Consider the following 22,927-nt stretch of genomic DNA (forward strand, 5'->3'; position numbering starts at 1 on the left):
AGATTGATTCCATTTTCAGTTTAAAATCCCCACACCAAAAGTTCAATCTAACTTCCATACAAAACCATTCATACAGGAGACAATATGCTTCTACTTAACATAAATTGGAGAATTTATCAGCAAAGAAAAGAATGCCTGGGTGAACGCTGACAAATGGGCAGAAAAAGGTGGTTTCCTCGACACAAGCACAATTATAGAAAATTCTGAAAATATCAATAATTATAGCAATGATCCCTCACTATATCTATTCTGAATCCATTGATTACAAAGTAGCTTTCAAATTTCTCATAACTAAGAAAATTCTGTTTCTTTGTAAAGTATTATAGATCACAGCAAATGCTCAGAGTAATTCAGTAATTATATTTCATATGCTATGACACAAGGAAAGGCAATTGTTTTGTATAATAACACACATGTTAGCTATAGCTCAATCATAATGTTGGAGGGGTTTGAATTAAATTCCAAAGATTCCAGACAAAAATCTAGACTAATTCGTCAAAGAAATACTGAGTGAATGTTGTGGTGCAAGGGTTGCTGTCTTTCAAATGAAACATTAAGCTGAGGGTCTTTGTGCCCTTTGAACATAAAAGATCTCATGGTGTAATTGTGAAAAAACAGCAGGAGAATTTTCCCAGTATGCTAGCCGATATTTATCAATTAGCCAACAGCACTATCACAATGATAGGACCTTGCTATGTACAATTAGCTCCCACACTTCCAAGAAGTGTGGCCACAATTCAAGCGCCTTCAAAATATTCAGCAACATCCAAACAGAATGAAAATTCACTATAAGAGCAAGGTTCAGATTTTTATCACAGCAAAGGATCTCCAGCACAGCAAAATCCCTGAGGAATGAAGTTCTGCCTCAAAACGTGTCATTTTCAATTTTCTGGAGTAAGTTTGGGGACTGTCTGATCTTCACACATGTCTAAACATACATTTGTCTTCATCAGCAATCAGCTGATGGAATTTCAATGTATTGCTTTCTTTTAAAATCAATGGATTTAAAAAAAATTGTAGCATCATCAAGAGAAACACTTCTTTATGTCAATGGGTGGCTAAAATTTTCCCAGAGAGATGGTATGCAGGTTGGCATGATGAGGAGCACAGAGAATGGTGGGTGGGGAGACATTGGTTTGCATGAATTGACACAGGGACAATGAAGGGTCAGAGTATCAGGTGCTAGGGCACAGATTAGTACAGAGGCGATGAAGAGCCAGTGTGGTAGTTAGAGATAAATAGTATTGGAGTATGAGGTAGCGTGGGGATTGGTAGAGGCGCAAAGGGCATATAAGAACATGAGAACTGGAGCAGCCCATTCAGCTCCTTCAGCCTATTTCACCATCCATGGATGGCCTGTGGCCTTAGGACCATATTCCTAAAGACCTTTATTTAAAAAAAATCTCAGATTTAAAACTAAAAGCCGATCCAGCATCCTTTGCTGTTGGTAGAAGAGATGTGCCATTAAGCATTGGTAGCAGGTTCTAGGACAGAATGCATGTATGATGTCATATGGGAAGTGAGACAGAGCAGGGATGAGGTGCAAAAGAGGTTTTTTTGGTTTCCTTTTCCTTGCATCTGCACTATCTGCTCTTGCTCCAGAGTTACTGGATTTGTTTTCCCTCAATATTTGTTAACTGGCCCTAGATTAAGATTTTTGAAATTTATAACTGAAATTTATGTAAAGCTTTCCAAGCGCCTGGCTCATCTTGCTGATCCAAAGCAAACTATAATTAATGATAATGGTGCCAACGTATTTAAAGCTATCACATTCTTCAGCTTTATATCATCAATGCAGACTTCTGGTGAAAGTGCTAGAATTTGGTGACGGCTGGTATAGAACCTCATTCTTTGAGAATGAAGATCAAACTAAACACCTTTGAAGCCTCTGAAAATCTGTCACCGTGACCTGAAAATCTGACTTTTGAGAACCTTAGGACACAACGATTGGCAAAACGCAATTCCTGGACATAATGTGCAGACGTCATTGGTCATAGCGTGAGACATCAAGATGATATCAAAGATATGCTCCCTCTTCAAAAGCTTGACAGCATGGCTCAGGACACAAGTGAGAAACAGGTTAAAGAAGGCTAGATCTCAAAGACAGCTGATGATTTCCAATTTAAAAGAGCTGGCTTGCCATTCCATTTTAGATCAGCTGTATGATCTTGACAGATTTGTTTTGGAAGTCACATCATTCCAGAACTATCCAGGTGGCCAACCCACTACCGTGTCAAAGGCAATTGCAAGGTCAAAGAATTGAAGTGACATGTTCTCAAGGAAGTTTTCCTGAATTTGTCTGAGTGAGAATATTAATTCCAAATTGCTGTGCCTTGGACACAAATAGGCTTACAGCTCATTTCTAGCGTTTGAAATGCATAACAGACACTGTATATTCAATGTCATTACAACCCATTTTGTGTTGAAAGTTTCTCAAATTTGTTTCAGAAGATGCACCCCCTCCAGTCTTTGTAGTCTCTCTCCAATGTTGTCTCTTTGATAAAGCATGTGGCCTATATTTGGTACCTCTGGTACAGAGCATTGGTGATATACCTCATATGATGCACTGCAGCAATGTCCTTTGTCATTGCTGCACTACAGTAGTAATCCAATACTCTACACACCAAGTCGCTTTAACTCATGTTACTGCTAACCAATTTTGGTGGTTTAAATGACAATCAATCACACATTCCCTGAACCCATCATCTTTCTTGCCTTGTCAAAATAGCAAATAATCTGCCATATGTACAGAAAATATAATTTTCTTATTAACACCGTCTGAATATTTCAAAAAACTTCTAATATGGAATTATTTAAACACAGTATTGTTAGCTTGTGAACACTTCTGACAGCTGATCTAAACAAAAAGTTAAAACCAAGGACAGTAGCAATTGCTTTTAAGAATCAACCCAGTTGTCAACAAAACAGGAAATAAATGTGTTCAAATATGCTGTAATATTGCTTCCCATTTTAGATTAGATTAGATTACTTACAGTGTGGAAACAGGCCCTTCGGCCCAACAAGTCCACACCGACCCACCAAAGCGCAACCCACCCAGATCCATTCCCCTACATTTACCCCTTCACCTAACACTACGGGCAATTTAGCCAGGCCAATTCACCTAACCTGCACATTTTTGGATTGTGAGAGGAAAGCGGAGCACCCGGAGGAAACGCATGCAGACACGGGGAGAATATGCAGACTCCACACAGAGAGTCGCCTGAGGTAGGAATTGAACCTGGGTCTCTGGCGCTGTGAGGCAGCAGTGCTAACCACTGTGCCACCATGCCACACTGAAATTACCACATTTAACCGATTTCTTCAAAGATCAGTATTTTGGTGCAAGAACTAGACATTTGTGAGATATTTTGTAATTTTGGGCAAAGCAAGAAAAACATTTTTAAAATGGTTTCTCTTTAACAAATTTTGAAAGTAGGGGTCATTAAATCTGAAGCATGTAAATGATCATAAAATCACATCTTCTATCCACAAGGCCAAAAAGATATAAGCCTCTCTTATCAGGAAGAGTAAGGATCAAGCATATGAAAGTTAAATCATACAAGCTATGTAGAAGGATGCAGATATCAAATTACAGTGAGGGGGTGGGTTCATCTGCTCACAGGGAATGCCTTTTTATATGGAAAGCAATGAACTCCAAGATATTCAAAAGAACAGATTCTATAGGATGGTTTAAGTGGAATCAAAGAGATACCAGATAATCTTTTGAAATCAATAACTAAATTGCAGATTTAAAACCATCTGTTCCAATACTCAAGTATCTATCTTTTTACCATTATTACTTGGTGACGTAAACCAGCACTACCTCTGTTTCTAAAGCACCATCAATACATTTCAGGGTGCACAACTAAGTATTCACCCTCATATTCCTTCCAGAAAATGTACTCAACTAATAACAAATTATTTGTTCTTTCCATCTCCAAACTATCAATAAACCTAACAAAATAATTCCACAATGACGGGCGGCACGGTGGCACAGTGGTTAGCACTGCTGCCTCACAGCGCCTGTAGACCCGGGTTCAATTCCCGACTCAGGCGACTGACTGTGTGGAGTTTGCACGTTCTCCCCGTGTCTGCGTGGGTTTCCTCCGGGTGCTCCGGTTTCCTCCCACAGTCACAAAGATGTGCGGGTCAGGTGAATTGGCCAAGCTAAATTGCCCGTAGTGTTAGGTAAGGGGTAAATGTAGGGGTATGGGTGGGTTGCGCTTCGGCGGGTCGGTGTGGACTTGTTGGGCCGAAGGGCCTGTTTCCACACTAAGTCTAATCTAGTCTAATCTAATCTAATGACTGAGGTAGGTGTAGTTCTGGATAGTGTCAATACTGTGCACTTGGAATAAGGATCAATTGATTGCATGAATTGATACTTGTATATTATAGAATGAAACAAAACAAAACCTACAAGTTGTTAAGACATGGGTTTTGTTTCTTTTGGCTGAATCATATTGACAAAACAAATTAACACAAAATGAACACCAGATCTTATTCTCATCCACTTTCTACTGCCTGGAAGTGGATATCCCTGCCTGTTAGTCTGTTTGCCTGTAAATAATACATCTCAAAACGTTTTCAACAAAGTTTGGTGCACAGATAAGATATGGCCAACAAATATCTGATTTAGTTTTGTCGTCAGTCAGCATTAATGGATGCATTCTACGTGACAATATGTTTATTGATTAGAGTTCATTCGCCACAATCAATCAAAAGTGGTCTTCATGTTAAGGGCTGTCATTCTCACCTCACCTTTGGAATTCAGTCTTTTGTCCATGTTGAATCAAGGCTGTAAAGAAGTCAGGAGCTGAGTGGCCCTGGCAGAACCTAAAATGGACATCACTGAGCAGGTTATTGCTGAGCAAGTGCTGCTTGATAACACTGTTGCTAACACTTTCCATCACCTGAATGATTAGAGTGATGGGGCAGTAATTGGCTGGGTTGGATCTGTCCTGCTTTTTCAGCACAGAACATACCTGGGCAACTTTCCACATTATCTGGTAGATGCCAGCGCTGTAGCTGTAGTGGAACAGCTTGGCTGAGTGTGTGACAAATCCTGCAGCACAACACTTTAGCTGTCAGGGCCTAGCCTTCGCAGTATCCAATGCCTCCAACTGTTTCTTGATATTGAACTGGCTGAAGATTGGCATCTGAGATGCTGGGAACTTCTGAAGGAGATAGAGATGGATCATCCACTTGGCACTTCTGATTGAAGGTTATTGCAAACATTTCAGCCTTATCTTGAACTATTAAAAATGAACAAAATGTAAATCCTGCAATTAGCTGAATTCTTAAACACAGAGTTTAGTGAAGTTTTATGCCATACATTGATGGCCTGAGAGAATCATATCAGCTTGATTTCCTTGTCCAATAGCAAATTCACTGACCTCAACTCAACAACAGTTGACAGTAACAATTAAATACAATTCTTCAATAGCTGGGAGATGGAAAATAAAAGTCAGCTGGCATGCCTTTTCCTAAACCAACATCCAGTGTAAGGTGCTGGAAAAATGAATTAGCAGCTTCGGTGTGATACTGACACTTTTCTTTTAAAAAAAGAAAAGGGCATATTCATCATTTGAACTTGTGCACAAAAAATAGCCACTCAGGTTACTGCAGTGGGAGGCTCTCACAATAAAGGGAAATAATTTTTCTGCTTTTAAGATGGCCCAGAAAGCTGCTATTACAGAAGAAAAACAATTTTTGATGACCACCTACCCAATTCTCACATACCAGAAAAGCTCTGGGTAAACAAATGAACCATTCCTTTCTGCCTGTAACTTACAAATGGACTCATTAATACAATTCTCACATCTATCACACTGCAACAATATTATCGCAAGGTCTCCTGTCATGTATAACAGACCCTCCATTGAAATACCATTCTTCCAGCTACATGAAACAAAAGACAATACGTGGATGTCGTGGTGACTCAGTGGTTACCACTGCTGCCTCACAGCACCAGGGACCCAGGTCTTGGGTGACTGTATGTGTGGAGACTGCACATTCTCGCAGTGTCTGCATGGGTTTCCTCCGGGTGCTCCGGTTTCCTCCCACAATCCAAAGATGTGCAAGTTAGGTGAATTAGCCATACGACATTGCCCATATTGTTAGGTGCATTTGTCAGGAGTAAATATAGGGTAGGGGAATGGGTCTGGATGGGTTACTGTGGACTTGCTGGGCCGAAGGACTGGTTTTCATATTGTAGGGAATCTAATCTAATCGATGATGGAGCTTACCAGAAACATTGCACTGTTTAGAGAGGTTGAGAGGTTATACAAAACACTTCGACACAACGGCTGAAGAACAGTGAAATAACAATAAAGAAGATGCAGTGATTTTTCACAATATTCCATATTTGTCATTGAAGATGTACAATAAACAGAACTTTACAAATATGCTGAACTTTGCATACACCTGCTAGGATGGGGTGGGACAATACTCTTCATACCTTAAGGATATAAGGATAAAAAAAAGTGCAAAAATAATTATCACAGAAAGCAGAGTCGATGATATTATAATTTCAATAGTTCAGAAATAATACTTTTCTTGATCTTATTTAAGATGCACTCCAAAATAACTATGACATAAATAATTAACTCCTGTAAAAGGGTGCTTGTAAAAACATGCCGATATCATTCGCTGAAGCAAACTGCTGAAATGGACACTGGAAAAGCAGATGCAATTACATCCCTCAAAACTGATTGAATCTATTTCTAAATTTTTGTTCCCGGGGGTATTCATTGCTGACTGTAATTTTTTGGCAACACATACCACCAATATGTAAAAATTCCTGTTTATCGCTTTTTATTATGTAAAATCACAGCAAGCTAGGTTCTCATGTTTGTAAAATTCAGGAAGTCTTGTCTGAAAGTATACTCCACCCATTCCCTGGTTCCTGCTGCAAAGAAGAGTGGGAACTTTCACAGAGCTCCAGCCTCTTTCCCAAATGGCAAAATATTATGTAGCCTTCAGGTCCAGTGGTTGTAGTTTTGAAATATTCTCCATCACCAAGTGCTCACTGATACATAATGAACTAGTCCAATAATAAGCTTCAGCAAGATTTACTGCAGAGGGTATAATGAGATATGATATTTCCCAAAAGAGGGAATAGAGTTGTCATCACAACCGAGATGATGCAATCTCCCAAAATAGAATTAGTAAATCAGGAACAACAAAGAGATGACAAAACTGAAAACCATGCCTATTTCCACAGCAAATCATGCTAGTGATTTCCTTTCAATTTTAAAAAGGGGAAGCTAGATTTCAGTGTTTACTGAAGAGAGGGTGACAATGTTAAAAAAGACAAACACTAAATTACCTTTAAAACATAGTCTTCAACTTCTACCACAAACTCCATATCCTCACCACTGATTAAGCCCCTCACCCAAATCAATGACGCAGGTTGAAGTTGACTACTTGTAACCAGAGTGCCCTATTTGACTCTGGCTGAAGTTACCATCTAGTATTAATCCACTTGTGATTGTGTGTGTGTGTGTGTGTGTGTGTGTGTGTGTGTGTGTGTGTGTGTGAGAGAGAAAGAGAGAGAGAGAAATGAAAAGTTTTGTTTTGTGAGCAGGACAGGCAGATCATAGCAATACAAGGACTTGCAGACAGAGATAGGCTTAAAGGTTACAGCTGAATAGGAGGCTCATAAAGCAAGATCAACATTATTTGAAGTCAGAGAAGTCCATTCATTAATCTAATAACAGCAGGGAAGAAGCTGTTCTTGAATCTGTTAGGGCCTGTGTTCAAACTTTTGTACATTTGAGGAGGTTTAATGATCAAGTTGGCAGTATTTCTAAAGCCAAGACTTCTTTTCAAGCACATCTGAGAGAAGGAATTCCTTGGATGATAATGGGAATTTGTTTACATTGTAAGAGTTTGACAAGTGGACAGAGTAAACATTGACCAGCAATAGGTTGCTTTCTGTTTCAGGGAAAAATTTACAGCTTAGAAAACTTGGCTTCACATTGCAAGAGGAGAAAGTGAGGTCTGCAGATGCTGGAGATCAGAGCTGAAAATGTGCTGCTGGAAAAGCACAGCAGGTCAGGCAGCATCCAAGGAACAGGAGAATCGACGTTTCGGGCATAAGGTTTCCTGCCTGACCTGCTGCGCTTTTCCAGCAACACATTTTCAGCTTCACATTGCAAGAATTCTGTTTAAGTTAGATGTAAGAAACAGCTCTTGGTGGAGAAAAGAATTAACTCAAAAGTTAGGAAATAGGTTCTTTTGGAATAAAGGTTTTTGTTTGAAACTTTCAGGTCAAAAACATTTGGTTAGAATTCAAAAGGATTTATTCAAAGCTGAGAACATCAAAGTTTATTTGTCTAACTAATCAAGAAAAAGGCTAGCAATCTCTCAAACTGGGAATTGAAACAAATAGAGGTTAAACCAATAGATGCGATAGAGAAACAAATTCGCTCTGCTGTTTGAGTACTGTAATTTGATGGTGTTAGGATAAATGGGATGGCATTATACTGTGTTTAGAAAACCTTCTGATCATGTTATATGTAAATAGCTAGATTTATTCTATTTCAACTTTTTTGCATAAAAAAATCCAAACTTGCAGCATTGTGTGTCTGTGTTTTAGTGAAAGACTAATGTTGTCAAGTTAAACAAAGAAAAATATTATACATCAAGCTAGATTTCAGTTTGCAATCTGACTTAAGAGTCATAGAGATGTACAGCATGAAAACAGACCCTTTGGTCCAACCTGTCCATGCCGATCAGATATCCCAACCCAATCTAGCCCCATCTGCCAACACCCGGCCCGTATCCCTCCAAACCCTTCCTATTCATATACGCATCCAAATACCTCTTAAATGTTGCAATTGAACCAGCCTCCACCACTTCCTCTGGCAGCTCATTCCATACACGTACCACCCTCTGCATGAAAAAGTTGCCTCTTAGTTCTCTTTTATATCCTTCCCTCCTTACCCTAAACCTATGCCTTCTAGTTCTGGACTCCCCGACCCCAGGGAAAAGACTTTGTCTATTTATCCTATCCATGCCTCTCAATTTTGTAAACCTCTATAAGGCCACCTCTCAGCCTCCGACGCTCCAGGGAAACAGTCCCAGCTGTTCAGCCTCTCCCTGTAGCTCAAATCCTCCAACCCTGGCAACATCCTTGTAAATCTTTTCTGAACCCTTTCAAGTTTCACAACATCTTTCCGATGGGAAGGAGACTAGAATTGCATGCAATATTCCAACTGGGATCATAACTATTATGAAGCAGATCAAAGCCCTCAAAATATATTAAGAAAATAGCCTAGACCCTCAAGTTTTCTTATTTTAAAGACAAGTGCCAGGTGTTGAGATCAGGATGCAATTCAATTGGTCAAACTACCAGTCTTGAAGCATTATAGGTAAAATACAACAAAAGAAAGAAATTAGAATAACTTAATTCTACTGGAAAACTTAAAAGAATAACAGATTATTTAACTACTAAACTATAGTAACATCCCATAAACACCCCATTAACAATGACAATTCAGCAAAATAGATTGTCTCACAGGCAATTCTCCAGACCAGGACAAAGAAACGTCAAGAGAAAACTCAGAGTAGCAGGCAGAGATGTACTGCAGCTTCCAAACCCAGCTTCAAGACTCTTATCTCCATCACTGCCCTCAACCAGTTAAAATCCTGAAACAAGCTCACCATTTGAATGATCCATGGTTGGCGCATCCACCTATTGAATTTTCTATTACCTTCTATAACGTGTGCACATTTGTTAATTGGTTAACCTGTCATAATCTTGCTTTTATTTTTTCAGTTTGCCTGTGTATAAAAAACTTTGTTGATTGGACACTGCTGTATTTTTCAGTTTTACACCTTAAACTCAGGTTTTCTTAAACTCACTTTAACTGTTTTTGTTCATTTTTTCATGCAATGCTGACACGACTGAAAGGTCAGAATTTGTTGCTCATTGATAACTGCCCTTGAACTTTGGGGTTTTATAGGTCATTTCAGAGGGCAGTTAAGAGTTAATGATATTGCATTGGATCTGGAGGCACAGACAGGGTATGGATATTACATTTCCTATCCTAAAGGATATTAATGAACCAGATGGGGTTTTGGCATAAATTAATTGTAATTTCATGACATCAGTACAGACCTTAGTTTTGCATTCAAAATTTATTAATTGAATTTAAATTCCACCAACTGCTGTAGTGGAACCTGTGTTCCCACAGCATTAGTGTGCTCTCTTGTCCAGCGCCATTACCATCACACTTGCTTATTTAACTTCACTGGAAAAACTAATGTTATTTTTAAACCATAGTTTTATATCAAAATGATTTTTGGAATATATTGGCTGGACATTCCTGTTTGAAATATTTTAAAAATTGTGGTCACATCCCAACAACTTGAAATCAAAGTTTCAAAAGTTCCAAACATTTGCATAACTCTACCTCCTACATTCAAATGAAGGCAATATGCCTGCAAAGCTTCATTAGGAACATTATCCTCGAAGAAGCATTAATGGGAGAGCTATCTTGTACCCCATTAGCAAAGCATCCTGACATTCACTTAGATACTCAATTAGGTGGGGACAACCATTGGGTGTAATCATTTGAACCATGGAGCTCTACCTAATAAAAGAAATCAAAGGTAAACCAAATAATCTAAGCCAAGCATCAGAAATCCACCAGCTTCGACCATATTTGGATCAATGGGCAACTTGTTAAGGGTCAGTTGACAAACCAACTAAACAATTATGTTGTTCTACAACTGTCTTTTACTTTCTGCAGCCCAGAGTGGAAACAAAAAAAATGTTAAAAGAAACCAAGACCCTCTCTCTTCATCTGGCTTTCAAGTTTTGAGCTCTGCTTGACTAACCATATGCCACAGACAGAAAGTTTCAAGAACAGAATTCAGCAATTGCTATCTCTAGAAGGGCAGGTATGTTATCTGTCTATATTTTAAAACTCTCTCAATGAAACAAGAAAGACATTAGAGTTTATCAAAGATCAACACGAGACATCAACTTTTAAGAATCATAAAACTTAACATTATGAATTTGTATTGCATGTATGTGTGCATGTGCGCATATATAGGTAGGATCATTTTTATTTCTACTCAGTATTAAACACTATGAATGCAGCTTTTTTGACTAGACTGAAAAGATCTGTTCCGTTCACATACACAGCACAAACTTAAAACCTCTCAGAACTGGTAAACGCTTTTTTTTAAAATGAACTGCTGTGATTCAATGAATAGTGGGGAGAGTGCAGTTTAATCCTAAAAAATGTACATATACTGCTTTTAATATGAAATCTACAATTGTGTTAATTCATAGAGACAAATGTAAAAAGGAAATGCATCATTTATGGCAAACAACCACTGCCAGAAAGTTAGATTTCAGATATGTTTCGTATACGATGATGCAAAATGAGTTTGACTTTAACATAACACATAAGCACAAACAAAGCAATTAAAATTCCAGTCAAAATAAATTGGGATTCTGGAGTCCAGTAATATTACTTTTAAAAGTTGCTTTTAATGTACTAGCATTGCAACAATTTTTTTTTAAAGCAAAGTTTGATCAGACAGTACTGGAAACTTCACACCGCAGACATGTCAGCATCATAAGCTATACAGCAGAACACCACAAATACAAAAAGCAAGCCAATGGTGACATGTGTCTGAGAAAGATAAAGACATGTGCAAGACCTATTTTTGTTTCCGGTATCTTCATTGCTCTAGTTACACGATTACCCACAAAAATAAAAGGAAACTGAACAAGCTTAGACTGGAGATCTAGCAATCATTTTAAATACAGTAAATGTTGTTCACAAACAAATTAATAAAGAATTTATTCCTTTCTTTCTTGATTGGGGATAAGACAGGAAAGAGTCCTTTGGCTTCAAATGAAAATCAATTTTATAATTATTCATTCCTACTTTTACCAAGAGCATACATTTACCACTAAAAACTTAAGCCTATATTGTGTGGTTACCATTAGAATGAATTACTTAAACTGAAATTATGGAAATGCCTCAATCATCTTTGTGCTAAACCAATGGACTAAAAAGTTTTTTTGTTTGTATTTCTGCCAAGAGCACTGACATCATTGGAAATGCTAACATTTATTACCAATCTCTTACCATTTAGATAGTTGTGGTGAGTTGGTAGATACTAACCCCAGGATGTTCACCGTGCAGGTTTTATAAGGCCAGAAGACATGAGAGCAGAAGTAGGCCATTCAGCCCATCAGGCCTGCTCCATCATTCAATGAGATCATGGCTGACCTAATAACCCTTAATTGCATTTGCCCACCTTTTCTCCATAACTGCTAATTCCCTAACCGATTGAACATCTGTCTTTCACAGGCTTGAATACACTTAGTGACCCAGCCTCAACAGCCTGCTGTCACAACCCTCTAAGGGAAGAAATTCCTTCTCATCTGTCTCTATGCTCTCTGGTCCCAGATGCTCCCACAAGGGGAAACAACCTTTCCATATCTACCTTATTGAGCCCTCTAAGAATCTTGTATGGTTCAATAAAGTTGCCTCTCATTCTTCTAAATTTCAAGGAATACATGCCCAATTTAATCAACTTCTCCTCATAAGGCTGTCTTCCATATTTGATAAGAGCAGAGTGAACCTTGTCTGGACTACTTCCAAGCCCAGTGGATCTTTCCTTAGATAAGGGACCAAAAACTCTTCACCAGAGCCTTGTATAAATTTAGCAAAGCTTCCGTACTTTTATACACCATTCTCTCTGAAATAAAAGGCCAATATTTCATATGTCTTTCCTATCACCCACTAAACTTGGATGTGGACATCCAAATCTCTCTATTTTGTTGCTTTCTGCAGTCTTTCTCCATTTAAATAATATTCCGCTCCTCCAATCATCCTGCCAAAGTGCAAAACCTCATATTTCCCTGCTTACATTTCATCAGCCAAGTTTTTGACCACTCACTCAACCTCTCTAAGTCATTCTGCAGACTCATCACTTAGCTTTCCAACTGTTTTTGTGACATTTTTAAATTTGGCTGAAGTACATTCATTTTCCTCAACAAAGTAATTAATGTTTTTGACAATAATAATTAAGTTATATATTGAGATGATTCAGTCTTTTATTGCAACTTATGACACAAATGTTATTTATCAGCACAGGCTACTATAGTATGACTACTGGTCCAGAAATGGATGGAAAACTAATGCAGAACTACCAATGTTCAGCATTACTAGAACAGAATGCAGGTATTTGTGCTGAAGTAGAAATACATTGGGATATGTGATTCCCCAAATATTATTGAACAATTTAAACTATTATCTTCAACTAAACACATCTACATCTTTGAGTGAAAGAGGTGGTTGAAGAAATAATGGAGGCATTGGTAATCATCTTTTAATCTTCGATAGATTCTGCAGTTGGGATTGAAAATTGGAAGGTTGAAAATGAAAATGCAACATTTCTATTTAATAGAGCAGAAAGATAGAATGGGAATCTACAGAAATGTTTAGTGTTGGGAAAGTAATTGAATCTGTTATAAAAATATGACAACTGGATATTCAGAAGTTAAATTGTCTGATTGGGCAGAGGCAATGTTATATGGATTTAAGATGGAAAAAAATCATATTTGACAAACAATTTGAAATCTTTTGAAGAGGCTACTCGGTTGTAACCAGTGGGGTACCATAAGGATCAGTGCTTAGGCTCCAGCAGTTCACGATATATAGATTACATAGTCCAAATAGATATTTCCAAGCTGGTAAATGACACAAAGCTAGATGGAAATATGTGTTGTGAGCAAAATGCAGCGAGACTTCAAGGGGGGCTTGGACTGGCTAATTAAGTGGACGAGAACATGGCAAATAAAATATAAATATGGCTAAGTGGGAGGTGATCAACTTTTGTAGGAGAAATGGAGTAGAAAGGTACTTCTTAAATGGTTCAAGACTGAGAAACATTGATATTCAGCAAAAGGACCAGAGTGTCCTTATGCATAAACCCTGGAAATCTAACAGGCAGGTGCAGCTAGCAATCAGGAACACAAATGATGTTGGCCTTTAAACCAAGTGGATTTAAGTGCAGGATTAAAGGAGTATTGCTTTAACGGCACAAGATCTAAGTGAAACCGTGTATGGCGTATCATGCTGTTTTTTAATAGTCTCCTTAACTAAGGAATTATATACTTCCCACAGAGGAAGTGCAGTGGAGATCCAACAGTCTAATTTGAGAGTTTGAAGAGATTGTCTGTATTTTATGGAGTTCAAAGAATGATAGGTGATCTAATCAAAAGTTACACCATTATTTCAGGGCCAGAATGGTGGATGCAAAAACAATGTTCTCTTGGCTGGGGGTAGAGGGGTTCGAGAATTATGAGACAAAATTTCAAGATTATGATGCAAGTGATTTAGGACTTAGATGATGACAAACTTCTGGACTCAGACGGTGGTAAACTTTTGGAACTCTTTGCCTCAAAGGGCTATGGAAGCTCAGTGACTACATACGTTCAAGACAGATAGATTGACTTCTAAATGATATATCAAGAGATTTAGGTTAATATGGGAAAAAGGCATTGAGGTAGGTGACGAGCTGTCATAGAATGATGGAGCAGGTTTGAGGGGCTGAATGTCTTATTTATGCAGATAATGCAGATTAACTGTTCCTGTAGCCAGTTAGGACTGGCAATTCATACTATTAAGGCCGTGCTAATGGCATGATGTATCATGCTGACATGATATCCAATTTTGGAAGCATAAGGAGGGAAACAATGAAGCATTGGGATCTCACTTCAGCACAATGAAAAGCTCCCACAGTTTTTAAAACCTTTCATTTCTATGAAAATGCTTTCTGCCAATCTTACCATTAGCACTACTGTTCAAATCTGACATTGTTAGCACTAAACCATACAGTTCACATTTGGCTATATTTTCAATGAAAGGAAGCAAAATTAACAACAATTCAGATTTGCAATTTCAATTGGCCTAATTATAATAGCAATCATGTCCTGGGGGGATAAAACGATCACTTCAACTAATCAGTGATTGGTTAATCCTAGTTTTGATTGAATCTGATGTCAAGTGCTGCTTGTACTAAAACAGTGGAACTGATCAATGATTAATTCACAACGATAGCACTTTTATTCAATACCAAACTGATCTCAAAAGAACAGGTGTGTGGCAAGGATGGGGTAATAAACCACATCCTATAGCATTATCTTCAGAAGCAGAAGATTTAATTGTCTTGTTCCACACTCCTGTATGAAAACCCACACTGAAATTATCAATAGAATTTGTCTACAAATTGGTTATTATTTTAAAAGGCTCAGAAAAAAAATTCAGTCACTCATTTGTCATTTCTTCACAGATACAATATGAACTGCATCAAAATATGTCATCAATAATATTAGTTAATAGATCTTGCTTTTCTCCCCAACTTAAAAACTAAGCCTAAGAAATATTTACTGTAGATGCTGCTGTTTTAAGTCCATTTTTAGAAGTTTCGGGAAATGCAACCAAAAACAGGGATTCACTTCCACACTAAGTATTAAATTTACACAGTAAATGACCAAACTGAAATACTGGCATTGGTGGTTGTTATTTTGAAACGTCACATTTTTCCAATGCAAAAAAAATGGCATGCCTTAATCTTCCATACCCTTCAATAAACAACTTTGTCATTTGGTTAGTCCTTTACACCCAGTTTTACTAGTAAATAAAACACATATTTGTAGTCAGAAAAATTAAGGCTGACTGCTGATACATGTCATCATGATCCCAGCTGGAGTTAATACTGAACAAAGTCAGCTATAGTAAACCTATTTGAAGGACCCAAACTTTGTCTTTTTTTTAAAATGTGTGGAAGTCAATTCTTCATCACTTTCTCAAGAGTCTGCCAGTGTACATTTAACACAAAAAAATGCTTATTAAATAAGAATAACAAACTATTTTACACAATGCAAAAAAGGTTGAAAAGATCCATACATTCATTAGAAAAGGATTCAAACGCACACAATTCCTTTTACCTCAGCAATATCATTATACACACCAAAACTCCTGTTCAGAGTTACCACTACTTCCACACTGACATTTCACACTCAGGCTGGCACAACCACAACTGCTTCCTTATTGGCAAATTCCTACACATGCACAAGGTGGTTTTTCCTTTAGCTGGTATCAATTCTTGACACACTCAAAGAAAACTACCAACTAAAAACTCACTATTAAATTTTCTCTAACAATAGTGCAAGTCCCTTAAACTGAGGTTCCAGCAGTCTCTGCCAGGTACACCCATACATACTTACTGACCAGTGTCTAGATGTTTCTGATTTGGTGTATCCCTGTCACAAGGCAGCAACACAATTTATTTTAATCATAAGTTCTTTAATGCACTGAACTTTTAACCATTTCTTTACTGCAAGAGTTTTTAAAACACACTCATTAAAAACACATGCAAATAAACAAACCTCAGACTCCCTGATACCAAGCCCACAAAATCAACTGTTAAAAAGACAAGAGAAACATTTCACACAAAATATACATTAAAATTACAGTTACACAGGAAAGGGAAATGTTTAATGCCATCGTGTCAATTCAAATTCCCGTTTTCTTTTGTTGAAGTACACAGACACAATTTAGATATGCCTCACTGGCAATCTAACTGAACAACAACCAAAGTCACAAATAGAGATGTTTGTACGATAGGAATAATGGATGCTGAGGATCACAATGAAACGGAAAGAGAAAGACTATCCGAAATTACCAATCTCAAAGGAAAAGAAGTCAATAAAATGTTTACAGTCAAAAAACACGTATGTATTTTCAAATAAAAGCAACACTTTATATCACACAAATTGTTCTGGAGTAAATCCATTTCAAATCCAAAATAAAGTCACGATAAAAAAAAGAGGGAACCTAATTTTGAGGTTACTTGGCTTCAATATGGTGACTAAAAAAAGTGATAGGGCAGTAACTGCTGAATAACTAGCTATATTGCCGTTTGATAACCTAATAAATGCATCAGTCTAAATTAGTTTAATCACACTTCAGGTAACAAAAGAAGCACATGCAATATATCAGAATATAAAAGCAACTAGTTTTTGTATAGCTCAAAATTTGCCCAAAATTATGACTAAAAGAAAGGATCATGTTAATGGTTGGTTAATTGTGTTGTTATAGAAAAAAGGACATCGAAAATTATTTTTAATCAAGCTGTTCAGACATGTCATGCCACACTTCTGGGCTTAGAGGGACTTTCCAGCCCACAGACAAGACACAACCACTTTTTCACAAAGTCCTTATTAAAATTATTTTTAATCAACCTGTTTTGATATGTTGACATACACCTCCAGAACAGACTTTCCAGCTGAGAACTAGACACATGACCATTGAACCGCAAAATAGCCTGAAAATACAAGGTATTGTAGACTTTTCAAAAAAGCATAAAGATAGAGAAGTGAAATACACTGTTGGTCATTTCTGAGGGGACAGAGATAGGCCATTAAACATCCCATGAACAAAAGTACTAAACTACTACATTTTGCTTCAGATTTCATGTTTTGGCTTGGATCAGTTAACAGCATAAAATGAGAGGCTGTCAGTTAGCTAAAACTGACCAAAAACACTGGGAATTAATTTAATACTAAAATTAGATGTAAATGTCTCCAAGAACATCTTGACAACTTGGCCAGTTAATACTGTCAATTAAAAGATCTTTATTGAAACTGTTTGCTCATTCTTCTTTGCATCTGCAAAATATACTTCAGTTTCCTGCTGTGCTCACAATAATTGCAGGATCAAATGTAATCTAGAAGCTTAATGCATGAGTGCACTGATTCATTCGGTTTGCAAAAGCAGAAATTATCGATGCAGAGTTGTCAGCAGTTCAAATCCGGCACACTACTAATCTGGATGGCACAACGTCACACTTCAAGGCACATTTAGAGACCGTGCTTAGAGGACAAGAAAGGAAGAAATCTAGAAATAGATTTTTGTAAAAATGCTGATTTTCACAGCATGACCTGCTTCAATTTTGAGCTTTCTATAAACTTCTAAAGCCTGTACACACAGGTTACTCTTACACAATACATGTTTAATTTATCCCACCAACAGAACTGCTGTAGCACTAGCAGTTTTAGACCATATGACATAGGAATAGACATTAGGCCACTGAGCTCATCAATGTACTCCATCATTCAATAATGGCTAATAAGTTTCTTATCCCCATTCTCTAGCTTTCTCCCCATAACCCTTGATACTCAAGAACCTATCTATCTCAGTCTTAAATATACTCAATGATCTGGCCTCCACAATATTCTGCGGCAATTAATTCCATAGATTCACCACTCTCCATATGAAGAGGTTTCTCCTTATCTACGTTCCCTTTACTCTTAGGCTATGCCCTCAGGTCCTAGTCTCTCCTACCAATGGGAACATCTTTCCAACATCTACACTATCCAGGCCATTCTGTACATTTCAATTAGATCCCCCTCATCCTTCTAAACTCCACTGAGTATGAACCCACAGTCCTCAAACATCCCTCATTTGTTAAGCTTTTCATTCCTGGAACCATTCTAGTGGGACCTTCTCTGAACACGCACCAGGGCCACTACATCCTTCCTGAGATTATGGGGCCCAAAACTGTGCACAATACTCCAAATGTTTTGTTTATACAAGTAGCTGCTTGTTCTATTTAAAATACTTCTCTTGGAATTTTGAACATTTTTGAAATAAAGGTTTAGATAGGACCAATGGTTTCCTAAGAAAAAAATCCTGTAGCAGGCATTTTTTTTCTTGAATAATTGTTTGTTTTTATGAGTACCTTGTTAATTCAGTGGTTGATTTCTTCCAGAGTATTTAATCTAGGACATGGATGAAAAACTGCTTGATAAAATCCACTCAACTTGACCCTCATTCTTTTCTCACTAACTGGGCATTTTATTGTTCATTATGACATGCAAGACAAAAATAGCAAATATGAAGTTCAATTATTCAGCAAGGCTGAAGTTTAAATTCTTAATACACAGCACACATCTGGTGTTTTGATAACACTTCCATAACCAGAATCTTTTATAATTTATAATCAAATTTATGTTTGGGCATCACCTTGATTCAGTTATACTGCTTGCACTTTAGAATTAAGAGGTCATAGGTAAAGTTTCATACCAGTGAAGCTAATAAATATTTCTGTCAGATCATTTACTATATTGGGGTACTACAGAATCAAAAGTTGTCATTTATCAGATAAAATGTTAATCAAGATCCAATCTGCATTCTTGGCTGATGTACAAAATAGTATAGTATTATTTAAAGACCACCAAAACAGTCCTCCCAGTTGTTGAAGGATAAATGTCCAAGATAAACACCAAATCAACTGATGTATTGAATTATTTATTGCTTGTTCTATTGACATGCAATTGATTGTTGGGTCACGTTCATGACAGTTCCAAACTAGTTCACTCACTGTAAAGTCACCATATAGTCAAGGGAAATGATACGTAAATACAAATTTCTTCTAATGTAGTTAAACATAACAGCTAATTTACACTAATGAAAACATTTTTAAAATTCCTTTACATTTTACAAAGAACAATAAGTGACTGCTCCAGGTATCCTGACTATTATTTGTCATTTGTGGGAACATGCCGACTGTAAATTGGCAGTTATGTTTAACTACATAAATGAACAAATGTACTTCAAAAGGAAATCTTCAGCTGTGAACACTTTTACATTGATACAGTATCTTCGAAACATTTTTTGAATGAAAGGGGTTTAAAAATCTCTCAGTATTGTTATCCTGTAATGAACTGCACATAATGCTTGATTTAAAAATTCCAGATCTCTGCCATTTATGCTAGTGCTTTCAAGATCCAATGTTGCCCAGGAAATCACTCCTCTCTGGAGGCACTGAATGAAGCTGAGACATATCCTGGTAGTAAAAACTAAGAACTCAGCAGACCAGAGAAATTCAATGTGCATCCTCTCAGTCTCCAGTGCTGTGCATCAACTCACTCCTTGCCACGTCCCTCTCACCTAACAACACTGCTAGTTTTCCACAAAGAACCTATCATCCATTTTACCAAATCTTTTAACATACTCAATTTGTTTTTCTAACTTGGAGAGAAATCAGAATAACTGAAAGATAGACATACATTTATGTGCACGCATTAAGGAAATGTTTATTAAAGGTGGAAAAACCCATCAAAACTATCAAGTGATATGCAAAAGGCACCACTATACAGTCGGTTCTGCTATAACAAATATTTCTTCTATGTCCATTGGCTATAAAGCGACTGAAGAATTTAGACCATTATTTGTCGAACACAAACTTTCTTCACCTACATTGGCGATAACACAATTTTGGTCCCATTAGCTTAAATGGTGCTACTATTACGCAATGTTTCTATAACGGGGGATTGCATGGGAAAGGAACTATTGCGTTATATCAGAATAGATTGTACACTTTTCACTGTGTTTGTAATAAATACATGCAATAATTAAATCATTCAATCAATCAAAACTTAGGCCTACTGCTAAACAATCATCTTGACTGACTAAATGTTAATCAAAATATGCATCCAAAGAGCACCAGCTACCAATAACATTTTTGAAGCGTTTGGCAGTAGTTACCGTTGGAAGTTTAGCTGCAGTTCCAGTGTAAACATACTTTGTTTGAACCGGAAGATAGTTTCCCCAATTTATTTCAACTCAGCTGCAAAATTCAGTTTTAAGTTGTAAAATGATAATAATCTTAATTTTTAAACTTATCCGAGGGTTAATAAACATTCAGTCAGTAGCAAGAAGTGACTTTACCATGTGATAAGTGTTAGTCTGATGAGGTCGGTCAGGGTGGTAGGAATCCACATTGTCTGTGATTGTTTGCCGCTCTCCTTTCAAGTTGATCTTCCTGAAGCGCCGACGAGACTGCCTGTTGGTGACTTCCCTCTGTAGATTTTTCTCCTCATTCTCACTGACATTTTCAACCTGAAATACATGTTCAGGATCCTGATTGAACATCCAGTTCTTCCATATCACAGAAAGTCTATGTAACCTTAAGAGACTCATGAGAAGTACGTAAAAAACATTTAAGAGAAATGGGGGAGCACTTATGGAATAAAAACCACACACAGGCACAACTGCATGTTAACTGAGAAAAATTATGTTTCAATAAGCAAGAGGCCACAACTTCCTTCCTTCCAGGAAACTCTAAATAACGGTTTATCAGTGCAAAAATCACTTCTTGTTTTGCATGTGAACAACATATTGAGCATGTTCTTTTTTTTCCTCTTGCATATTTTGTCAAAAGTGATGCACTCTTATGTTATTTTGTCATACATTATTCCATTTGTTTCATATTTGCACCAGCATAACCTCAGCTTAATACTTATTCAATGAGTATTTATTCAGTAATCATTTTGTTTCGTATTTGGATATATGCCAGGCTGTTTTCCTCTGAAAAACCAATGTCTCAAAGTAGCAGAGACTGCATTTTTTTGTCATTTTGCCTATTGTGATTATTTAACCCTCTCCTTACATTCAATAAGGATGTCCAGACCAAACACGATCCTTGTATGAAAGGCAGATAAAAGATCTGCCCTGTTGTCACTGATTACGTCATTCCATAATTAACTACATTGAAGTGTAAAAAAGTGAGTTTGATGCAATTCTCTCACTAAGCTTGCTTCTCTTCCCTTTCATCCGCAGGCAACTGCAATGGTTCAGCTTCCGTCTGTAATTGTATATTTATATTTTCAAAACTCCAATGCATCACATCATCAATGCAAGTGTTATGAACTCTTGCATTTAATTTATGGTATAAATACTTATATGACAGTTTATGCGACATAATTAAATATACAACAACAACTTTGATAACAACACAAAACATTAATTGCAAAATTTATTTGTGTTGCACAAAACTCATCACTTTTTTTTAAAAGCATAATCTATAAAGTGATATTCAGTTTAAGAAAAAGTCATTTATTCGGCTAAAAGGCCGGGAATCACAATGTATTTTCTTGGAATTATGATCAAATAAAGTCAGGCATGCTTAAATCAGGTCCCACTGTCACTGCTGCTCAAGCACTTTAAACATCAGGAAACTTAACAATCTATCAGCAACTTATACCTTCTTTTTGTAGAGTATAGCAATCATTAGCAAACACACTTCAATGAAACCTCTGTCCTGAAGATCACCACAGTTGTGATGGTGCAGCTTTCCAGACTCTTTTCAATGAACCAATTGCAGTCTCACTCATTGTTGGCCACTTAAATGCACAGCTTGTAGGTTTTCTTTAGCTATTTCACATCACATCTCGCAGACATCCTGTATTCATTTCTACCCGACTGAATGCCTGACCTCTACCCAATAATTACTCCCATCATAAGAATGCATTTTTTCCCTTTTTTTGTATCTGTTTTCTCTTTGCAGCTGTGCCCACACCCTGATCGCATTCACCATCCAACTCCTCTAGTTGTAGCTCTTTTCTACAAGTTTCCTTTGCATCTTACACCACATAACTTGTTTAATGTCATTCTTCCTACTGGTACTGCTTTCAGGTAAAGAATCACAGAGGCAAAATGACCTATATTTCTCACTAAGAAAATAACAATCAGTTAGTTTACTATTGATGCAAACTCCTAAAAGCACATTTCAAACATATTAGAAACAATTTCAGATTCCACCATACTGTTTAATTATACAGTTTCCAGGTCAAAAGTTGTTACTACACATTCAGCAATCCCATCGCATTACAGCTTCATTAATTTTTATTTCCTTTCCCTGATAATGAATCATCAAGAATGCAATGAAATATATGCACTTTAGATGCTCAAAATGTAGTGTTTGTTACAGTTCTTGCATGGTTTTTTGTAAATGACATTAGTTTTGCCAACATCGTGCAAGAACTGTAACAAACACTACACTGGACAAACAGGCAGTAAACTAGCTACCAGGATACATGAACACC

At 37.1% G+C, this 22,927-nt stretch overlaps 1 protein-coding gene across 7 annotated transcripts in view; it reads right to left on the reverse strand.

The window, feature by feature from the left end:
- The window catches only part of LOC132823438 (rap guanine nucleotide exchange factor 6-like), a 397,644-nt gene that overhangs the window by 213,602 nt on the left and 161,115 nt on the right, over nt 1–22,927 (reverse strand). For all 7 annotated transcript variants that reach the window (XM_060837290.1, XM_060837289.1, XM_060837288.1 and 4 more), the window contains one exon: nt 20,772–20,942. In XM_060837290.1, coding sequence (XP_060693273.1) covers nt 20,772–20,942 — 171 coding nt within the window. The remainder of the gene's footprint in view (nt 1–20,771; nt 20,943–22,927) is intronic.

The sequence above is a fragment of the Hemiscyllium ocellatum genome, chromosome 16, assembly GCF_020745735.1.
Source record: "Hemiscyllium ocellatum isolate sHemOce1 chromosome 16, sHemOce1.pat.X.cur, whole genome shotgun sequence".
Lineage (NCBI taxonomy): Eukaryota > Metazoa > Chordata > Chondrichthyes > Orectolobiformes > Hemiscylliidae > Hemiscyllium > Hemiscyllium ocellatum.